We start from the raw sequence: 10696 nt of genomic DNA on the forward strand, positions 1-10696 counted from the left end.
AGCAATACAAAATTTCTATATATGAATTCATTAATAACCAACGTCAAAAAATAAATACATCCAGTGATTCGTATAAAGGCTTAAATTTAAGGACTATACTTTTTCAAAGAGAACTTATAATCAGAGAGAGAGAGTACACCAAGTTAGTTGAAATTTCAACTGATCCAGTAAAGTGGTTTGAAAAATATGTGTTGAAAACTCTGTCATTACTATCCTACAATCACGACCAAAATGGCAAAGACCAAATAAATAAATTATCATATTATTACGTAAACGTTTGAAAAATCAATTCAACTAGACAGACACAAACATATCTTTGTAATCATCATCCCTCAGATTGATTTGATTGTCTTCAACACATCACTGCTACTTACACCCCCCCAACTCTATCTTCTTCTTCTCTCTCTCTCTCTCTCTCTCTCTCTCTCTGTTATAGATCAATTTTGGATTTGGATATGGCGGGGAATTCACCTGACTCTCACCATTTCAACCATGACTCTCTCCTCAATTATTGTTCTTCCAACGTTTCTGGCTTCCCTCTCTCTCCAACTCATTTCAATCTCTCCCAGGTTCCATTTTTCATTCATTTTTGCATTTTGTATTCATCTGGGTCATCTTCGTTTGCATCAAAATTTGTTCCTTTTGTTTTTGATTTTGTTGGTTTGTTTTGAATTGTTATATAGTTTGGACATGGACAGTCTAATCCAACATACTTGATGGAAGTTGGTTCAAATGGATCCATTGACAAGAAATATGTTCTTAGGAAAAAGCCTGCTGGGAAATTGTTGGCTTCAGCTCATGCTGTTGAAAGAGAGTTTCAGGTTTGTATATTTAATCCTAATCTCTTATGGTATAAGTAAGAGATTCAGGTTTAGAATGATTCAATGATGATTTTTGAATGTTAACCAGTTTTGGATTTGAAAAAGTTGTGGTATAGAATGAGACATGTTTGGATAAACAAATTATTAGTCCCGTATAACATAAATAAGCCTTTGTCGTACAAGTGTTTATGTATAAGCTATTTGAAATTTCTATAACAAAAGGTAAAATAAAGTCAAATTTTTTTATATAAGCTACATGCTATTTTCATAAACTATTTTGACGAGCTTGTGGAAGTAAGCTGAAAAGAACTTATGGACATGCCATAAGCTGTTCCAAATAGTCTTACAAGTGCTAATGTCAGTAGATAAGCTCAAATTAGCCAATCCGAAGAGGCCTGTAACAAATTGATAGATCTTTGAAACTGTGTTAGACTGTTAGTGAGAAAGAAAATTGATTGTTTTCTTTTTTGTCCTTCAACTTACAGGTTCTCCAGGCTCTAGGCAATAATACCAATGTTCCAGTTCCTAAAGTTTTCTGCTTGTGCAATGATCCAACTGTTATTGGAACACCATTTTATATTATGGAGTATTTGGAAGGACGGATATTCATCGATCCCAAATTACCAGTATGGTTTGTTTATATGCATCTTTAGTGTTCTAAACTAAAATTACCGATTGCAGGACTGGATTGTCATCATGGTTTTAAATTGTGGTTGTGGTCGCTGTTTTTTGGGGAACCTAAAATGCAGTCAAAATTGCAGTTGCAATGCCATTGCAGAGATCTCAATCCTTTTGAATTGCAGCTGCAGCTGTGGCTGTGGATCGCAATTGAAAACCATTAGTTTTGTTGTTGAATTGTATTAAATGAATGTGTCAGGGTGTGGCACCAGAGAGTAGGAGCGCAATTTATCGGGAAACTGCTAAAACCTTAGCTTCATTACATTCTGCTAATGTGGATTCCATCGGTCTGGGAAATTACGGGCGACGTAATGATTATTGCAAAAGACAGGTAAGTTCTTTCAGATATGTCTCATTGTTTACGGTCAAGGTTATGTCTTGAAGAAGTTTTTTTTTATCAAATAGATATATTTTATTAGGATAAGGAGAAGTGTCATTTGACTCCTTGATGAACCTTGTATCACTGTATGGATTATAGAAAAACTGAACTCAATTGCATTGAATTTATATAAGCAACAAAAGAAGTGTTAGGTTAGGATCAAATTAATTTTATATTACCAGATACGAACTTGATAGCATTAATGGATTGTTTATTTATTTATTTTAGATTGAGAGATGGGCTAAGCAATATGTCTCCTCAACCAGTGAGGGTAAACCTGCAAGCAATCCAAAAATGTTTGCTTTGATTGATTGGCTACGACATCATATCCCTTCTGAAGATTCTTCAGGAGCAACAGCAGGCTTGGTTCATGGAGATTTTCGCATTGACAATCTTGTGTTTCATCCCACAGAGGTAAGATTCATTCGGTAAAACTATACACTTTACCAAAGTTCCGTGACTGAAAAACTAAGTCCTTTTTCTTTGTTCTGATATTAATGCATACATTTATTTTTCTATCTGGTAATGCTCAAAACCAGAGTATCATAACTATCATGCTAAAGAAACGGAAATTTATGTTGCCATGTGCATAATATTCTGGAGTCTGGACAGTGTTAAGATTAGCATTTTGGAGTTAGAATCCAGCTCTTATGCCTGATGAGTTTTGTTTCTGCTGCAGGATCGAGTAATTGGCATACTTGACTGGGAACTATCTACCCTTGGTAACCAAATGTGTGATGTTGCATATATCTGTATGGTATGTACTATATTTTGACGTTCTGAATCAAGATCTTGGTGCATAAAGATGGATTTGTTACATTGTGTTGTGTAGTTGTTTTGCACCTGATTTTTTGTTTAGATCTTGATAGATATTAATTTCATATATTTTTTTAGTTTGTTAAAATGTTCCTAAAACAGAATCATAGATATATAAATTGTTGGTTAATTGAATTACCAATGTAATTCATGCTTTCTTTTCTTTGACAGTGTTATGTTAAAGATATTGGCGAAAAGAGCGTACAAGAAGGTATGGAACGTTCTAGATTACCGCAGGGAATTCCTTCTCTACCAGAGTTTTTGGCTGAATATTGCTCTCTAGCAGTAAGTGCTGTTACTATATATTTTCAATTTGGAAGAAAATTCCTCTACTAAAGAATTCTAACAATGAGTTTTTGATGCCAGGGAAGAAAATGGCCTGTTGCTGAATGGAAGTTCTATGTTGCCTTTTCTTTTTTCCGAGGCGCTTCAATTTATGCTGGAGTGTATAATAGATGGGTTAAGGTATCCAAACTTGTTAGAGATGCTCTTGTCATTTGAGTTTGGGATTTAGGATCTGTTTAGATAAACAAGTTATTTGAGCATTTATCACATGCTTATGTATAAAGTATTTCTATAACAAAAGATAAAATAAAGTCAAACTGTTTTTATATAATTTAAAAGCTCTTTTTATTAGCTATCCTGAAAATAAGCTGAAATCAGCGTGTAGACTTGTCATAGGTTGTTTTCAAAAGTTCTCTCAGACAGTCCCACAAGTGTTTATGCCAGTAGATAAGCTCAAATAAGGCAATCCAAACATATTCTTAATTATATGTGGCTTCTTTGTGTTCAATATAGGGTAATGCATCTGGTGGTGAGCGTGCTCGTTACACAGAAGTACTTGCTAATGGTCTCATCGAAGCTGCTTGGGAATTTATTGAGCGCAAAGTTGTGCTTCCTCAGCATCCTCCTTCAGGTAGCTATACCAATCGGCTCTCACATTGAGCCACATATATTTTATTGCTGTAACAGAAGCTAATCATATTAGATTATTAGTACTACACTAATATCTGAGGAATTTGAACTTTTAACAAATCAGGTGTAAATGCAAAAGAATTAGTGCAAGACCTCCCAAATGAGGGAAGGTTTGCTCCTAGTCAAAAGGTTTTAGTGCTAAGGAATAAAATAATTAAGTTCATGGAGGAACACATATACCCCATGGAAGAGGAGTTTTATAAACTTTCCCAATCAGAAGCACGTTGGACTGTTCACCCAGCAGAGGAAAAATTGAAGGAGTTAGCAAAGAAAGAAGGCCTGTGGAACTTATGGATTCCGGTATGTATCTATATTCTGCTCTTCTGTGATATATTTTATCTGTGACTTGTTTCAGAAGCTTTTAACATATTTCCATCTGTTTTTGAAATATTACAGCTTCCTCCAAATTATTTAACAATAGGAACACATTTCCTTATCATAGACCTTAGCAATTGGTATACAAGGATTTTCACTGTTTTCTTCTCAAAGTGCACACTATTTTTATTTATTTTTTGGATAAGAAAATGTTAGTGGTTAGTTAGGAGGAGAGGGAATTTGTTAGCAGCATCGTTCGAACCCTGGACTTCCTTCTTAATACTCCTTCAGTGTCCCATCCCAACTCATACGACTAGGCTACACCTTCGGGGACCAAAGTTCACACTATTATTCAAATGTTCAATAATCTGAAACAACATTAGTATTTATGGGCCACTGAGAATGAACTAAACGTGGTGGTTTACAATATGAAGTATTCAACCTTACATAGGGTTCATGCTTTTAGAATGTGTTTATACTTTAAAGAGATTGTTACATAAACATCTTTGGTCAAGCTTTGAGTTTCACATTGAGGTATTATAATGCTTATGTAGAAGTTTCAAAATTGTGGAATCATTACAAGTAGGTTTGGATAAACTTCTCAAGATGCATGCATGGAAAAAGACCTATTAAAAGAATCTTGTGGTAACCATCGATTTTAAACAAATTCCCATGTGAGTTGAAATTAGCCGTTGCATCTCAAATTTGCAAAAGCCCATTCATTTAACTTTTCTATGAACATCGATAAGTTTGTAAAGACTTCTCCATAACTGGAGAACCATAGACACAAGTTAACTAAGATGTTGCTATTTGCTAGAAACTAATCTAAACTTTAACTTATAGGTTGAAATGGTAGGGCATATTTAGATAGAATAAAATATAGGCAGAGAGAAGATGATAATCTTATGAGGACAATATATTGATACCACTTATAATAATGTGAAACAAAATACTAAATGTTCTCTGTTTGATATTATGTTTTTAGACTAATCTTGTGAATGTGTATTTGCTTTTATGCAGGTTGATAGTGCTGCGAGGGCAAAGAAAATTCTGTTTGATGGGAGCAATAATAATCTCTCTACTGATTCAAATGACTTGTTGTTGGGGGCGGGTCTAACAAATCTTGAATATGGATACCTTTGTGAGTTCATGGGTCATTCTCTTTGGGCTCCACAAATATTTAATTGTGGTGCGCCTGACACAGGTAACATGGAGGTAAGATGATATTATAGGTTTGCAAGGTTAATCAAATTTAACACTTTCTCTATCATCATTACATTTGTGTTCGATAAGGGTGTAATATAGTCTTGCATTTTAGGTTTTATTGCGCAACGGAAATAGAGAACAAATGCTAGAATGGCTTATTCCTTTGCTTGAGGGGAAGATTAGGTCTGGATTTGCTATGACAGAACCGCAAATTGCATCTTCTGATGCAACCAATATTGAGTGTTCCATCAAAAGGTAGAATTATCTATAATCTTGAAGCAATACATGTGCATGTTCTTTCCATTCAGCTGATTGAGGGCCAGTATTAATTGAATCATTTGAGTTTATCTACTGACAGAACCACTTGTGAGACTATTTAAGAGAGCTTATGACATGTCTATAAGTTGCTTTCAACTTATTTTCATTAGTTCTCCAGGATAACTTATGAAAACAGCTTATTGCTTTGATGAAAATAATTTGACTGTAGTTTATCTCTTGTTATAGAAATAGCTCATATATATATATATACTTATATGATAAGTGCTTATGCTATAAGCGCTTCATTAAGCTGTTTATCTAAACAGAACCTTAAGGGTGTTGAGTTTAACTTCTCGATAGAAGGCAAATAGACATTTATGAAGCGATGAACTACTTATTTTCTTAATTTTTCTCTTTTCACAGGCAAGGAGATTCATATATTATAAATGGAACAAAATGGTGGACTAGTGGTGCTATGGATCCAAGATGCAGAATTCTTATACTCATGGTAAATATTTGGTTAAAAGTTATTGCGTTAAGTGTCAATATGCTATTTTATTTCAATAGAGATCAGAGAGTAATTGATCAAGAACATGGGCACAGGGGAAAACTGACTTCAATGCAGCGAGGCATAAACAACAATCAATGATCTTAGTGGATACTCAGACACCTGGTGTTCACATAAAGAGACCTTTGACGGTGTTTGGCTTTGATGATGCGCCTCATGGGCATGCAGAAGTAGTATTTGAGAATGTTCGTGTGCCTGCCACAAATATCTTAATGGGTGAAGGACGTGGATTCGAGATCGCTCAAGTAAGTTGAAAAACATTTCTTTTACTTTAAGAATTAGGACATGATGTGGACTCAAATGGAGTTATCCACAAAAGTTGTAGGATTAGTATTTTAGTAATAGAGATAGGAAAAGGAATACTCAAAATAATAAAATTATATTCATATTGAAGTGTTTGATGTTATAAAAAAAAAGAGTATTAAAAAAAAGAGTATTAATCTTGTTTATACTAATATTGGACTCTCAATCAAATTCAATAATCAAATAAGTCGTGATATATAAGGAAGAGCATAGATCAAATTACACTGGTGTAACACTTAGGAAATGTTACATACACACTCAATAACTTTTTATTGGATACATATTTTACGAAATTCACCGTTTGATTGAAAGTTTATATCATATATAGATAATCTCTAAATCAATCTTAAGTAAACAAAATATAATCAGGATTGAAAGTTTAACCCCTCATTTATAAGGAAAATATGTAAACCAATCAATCTTAAGTGATAAGCTATGAAACTCTAAGATACAATCATGATTTTATATGATATATATTATGTTTCAAATAATCTAAAACAGCCTCAACTTTCATCTGTCAATTTCTCCCATGGCTTAAAGAGTTAAATGAATTTTCAATCACTTATCAATGATAGTTTGAATGTTTTCTACTAGGAGTTACATGTTTATGCAAATGACGTATATCTTGTATTGTTTGAGATACTTGCTGAAGTACCAAAAATCATATTTTTCATCTTTTGCCGACTTGCATTTGCAGGCTAGGTTAGGTCCTGGAAGGCTGCACCACTGTATGAGACTAATAGGCGCTGCCGAGCGAGGCATGCAACTAATGGCTCACAGAGCTCTTAGTAGAAAAGCTTTTGGGAAAATGATTGCTCAGCATGGCTCATTTGTTTCAGATTTGGCCAAGGTATTAGAGTTGAGCAAGTCAAAAATAAAAATATATTTCAATTTCCCTTTTTTGATCTTTGCTTACTAAGCTATCGTTTGTTCAGTGCCGAATCGAGCTAGAGAAGACTAGGTTGCTGGTGTTGGAAGCCGCGGACCAGCTTGATCGGTATGGAAACAAAAAAGCTCGAGGGATAATTGCAATGGCTAAGGTATACTCTTGTTCTAATCTTCTGTTGCTGTCGCTTCACCCATGATAATTTTCTTTCAAATCATCACTATGGCTGGTCTTGGAGTGTAGGTAGCTGCGCCAAAAATGGGATTGATGGTACTTGACATGGCCATTCAAGTGCATGGAGCAGCTGGTGTATCATCTGACACTGTCCTAGCTCATCTGTGGGCAGCTGCAAGAACTTTGAGAATTGCAGACGGCCCGGACGAAGTCCACTTGGGTACCATAGGCAAGTTAGAATTAGAAATACAAAGAGCCAAGCTTTGAGAACAAATAGAAAGTCACCAAATAAAAGCTCAGGAAGGGGAATTCACAACCCCACTAATAAAGTGTTCTAAGGAAAAAAAACAAAGCTATATCACAATAGCAGTGTTCTGAAATGCCTTTTGGAAGCATTATGTAATGTGCAAGAGTTTTTAATCAAAATAAGTTTTTTCATGTATATTCCTGGTATGTCAACTCAGTTAATTTTGAAGACTTACCTGTCTTAAATATAAGCGAAAAAAAATACACATCTAGTGATATCAAAATATAAGCAAGTTTAACTACTTTTTACTCTATTTAACGATGTCATTCCTAAATTACCTCTTAATAATAAAATTTTTATTTTATAATAACTTTTTTACTTTCATGTAACAATTGTTTGTGAAGGACACTTCTGAGAATGCACATGTTTTTAGAACGACACAAATTACACTTAACTAATTTTGTTTATATATTATTTGTTAACTTTTGCTTTTAGGACATATGTTAAGAAACTAAATACGGTGGCATTGGTTAACATACCCTTATCTGCATTTGGTTTCTTAACATGTGTCATAAGACAACAAGTTAACACTTCCTAGAGTAACTAACTTATATGAGTTGGAGGAGCAGTGGTGTTTTAATCTTAAGCAAAGTAGATTACGACTTTATCCACCTAATTAGTGTTTTAATCTTATATGTGTATTTAAAGGAATGTAGATTGTACCTAAAAAAAAAATATGTAGATCCCACGCTTTCAATGTTATTTCCACCATTTTTCAAATGTCAATTTGAAAGGGCACCCCAAGCAGATATTTTTTTTTTATATATAAGCAAAGTAGATTAGCCTACCAATTAGCATAAACAAGATTCTTATTTCTTCATTCTCTATAGATAAACCAAGGTTATACTATGTTTAGTCCTATCAACCACTTTTGCAATATTCACTGTCTTCTCATTGAAAAGAATGTCATTGCACTATCTAAATGCACCACACTATAGCTAGCCAAATTAGACGAGACACCTTTCTACCATTCTTCCCTTTGCAAACCTCTTTGAAGAGTAAAAAATTATCAACCAATTCATTTCCACCTTGTGTTCCAATCCATCCGGTTAAAGATAAGCTCCTTGTATCACTCTAGTCTTTGGACATCTTGCAAATAAATGACTAGCTGTTTCAATTTCTCTAAAATAAAATACACAACTTTGGTGGTGCACATCTTGAACGACACCTCTTTTCCATAACTCCACCTGAATTGGTAATCTGTCTTGAAATAATCTCCATCCGAAATCAATTATTTTTGGGTTAATTAAGTTTTTAGTCCCTATAAATATTCACAGTTTTGTTTTTAGTCCCTACAAAATAAAATCACACTTTTTAGTCTCTGTGACATTTTCCTTAAGCATTTTAGGGACCAAAACACTTGATGGAAATTTTTGACAGGGACTAAAAGTGCTGATGAAAAAATTTATAGGGACTAAAAATGCTGATGAAAAATTTTATAGGGAATAAAAAGTGTGATTTTATTTTGTAGGGACTAAAAACAAAACTGTGAATATTTATAGGGACTAAAAACTTAATTACTTTTATGGTACCGTTGTACTAAAATCATCTTCATAATCATCGCAAGCCTGAGAATTAAGTAGATCTTGGTGGTGGCAACATTTGCCTGAAAAGTTGTTGCTATCACTTAGAATCCAATTGAAAGCAAAGATATATTTGTGCTTGTAGGTTGGGAAAAATGATAAGGTAGTCCAATGTTTTTTTTACACTAGTAATATGTATACAAATTTTTTTTTTTTTTTAGATTTATATGTTTTATTCATTTCGGTAAATATTAAGACCATCTGCAATGAAGCATCTTAGGGTGCTTAAATGGATCTTACGTGTACATATCACTCATTTTATAATTAATAATAATTAATAAGCATCCAATATTTCACATGATTGGAGGTGGTTTAGCTGGCATTTGTATGTAAAAGACAATTTCTAAAGTGAGAAGATTCTAAATAAATTTAATTAAGGGTTAAATATGTTTTTTGTCCCTATAAAATTGCGATCTTCTAAGTTTAGTCCTTACTTAATTTTAATAGCATTTTTAATCCCTACAAAAAAAATTTTACTTATAATTTTAGTCCCTGCTAAAATAAATTTTGTTTAATTATCCTTAAACTCTTAAATTTTTTAACGATTCTTTTTATACAAGTTTAGAACACTATGAAAGGTTCATTTACTGAAATCTATAATTTTTTAACATGAAATAAATTAAATATGAATTTTTTAAAACGACAAAAGTTTAAGATATAAGTAACAAAAATATGAATGTAGAAATCAAATTTTTGCGATATTTTTTCCGGAGGACCTTTTAATAACGTTCTTAACACGCCTGTAAAAAATTGTTGAAAAACTTAAGAGTTTAAGCATAAATTAAACAAATTTGGATTGAGTAAAGACTAATATTGAGTGCAGAATTTTTTTGTAAGGATTAAAAAAGCTATTAAAATTAAGTAAGGACTAAACTTACAAGGTTGCAATTTTGTAGGGACCAAAAACATAATTAACCCTTTAATTAATTGTAGGATTTTATAATTGAAGTTAATAATCCATAAAATGGTACTGACTAGGTTGGGTTTAGCGAAAAGGGTTGCACTCTCGCAACATGGCAATTTAAGATTCGAATTTTGGTTGAAAGTGGTACACACTTACTAGGAATATGCACATAACACTGATCATTTAGTAACAAATAACAATTCAAATACCTAACGTAACATATCCATGAGGACCATGACTATGTAACAACAACAAACTGCAAAGACTATGCATGCACGCACGTGTAAACATATATTAGTGTTCAATTCCACGATTCAATGACATCCTCTAATCAATTTTAATTATCACTTTACTTAACAATTAAATGCCAAAATTGGCCAGTTACTAATTTTAGCTAATGTTATAATCCAAGTTTAGGAGTTAGGTATTACAATAACACGATTTTTCGTAACAGATTCCCAACTATTTTTCCGTTTGACAAGGTAATTAACATACATTTTGTGGTGAAATTAGTTCTATACAT

At 33.1% G+C, this 10696-nt stretch overlaps 1 protein-coding gene across 1 annotated transcript; it reads left to right on the plus strand.

The window, feature by feature from the left end:
• Positions 1–289: 289 nt before the first annotated feature.
• IBR3 (acyl-CoA dehydrogenase-like protein) lies at positions 290–7818 on the plus strand. The gene is made up of 17 exons (XM_085743723.1): positions 290–569; positions 684–821; positions 1307–1447; positions 1699–1830; positions 2107–2292; positions 2558–2635; positions 2866–2979; positions 3061–3159; positions 3493–3610; positions 3734–3969; positions 5005–5199; positions 5303–5445; positions 5872–5956; positions 6052–6261; positions 7017–7169; positions 7255–7359; positions 7449–7818. Exons 1-17 carry the CDS (start codon positions 456–458, stop codon positions 7644–7646), a joined length of 2445 nt encoding a protein of 814 aa, XP_085599849.1. The 5' UTR covers positions 290–455; the 3' UTR covers positions 7647–7818.
• The last annotated feature ends 2878 nt before the right edge of the window (positions 7819–10696 follow it).

The sequence above is a fragment of the Medicago sativa genome, chromosome 2 (genome assembly GCF_051527215.1).
Source record: "Medicago sativa cultivar Bolivia chromosome 2, Bolivia_mono, whole genome shotgun sequence".
Classification (NCBI taxonomy): Eukaryota; Viridiplantae; Streptophyta; class Magnoliopsida; order Fabales; family Fabaceae; genus Medicago; species Medicago sativa.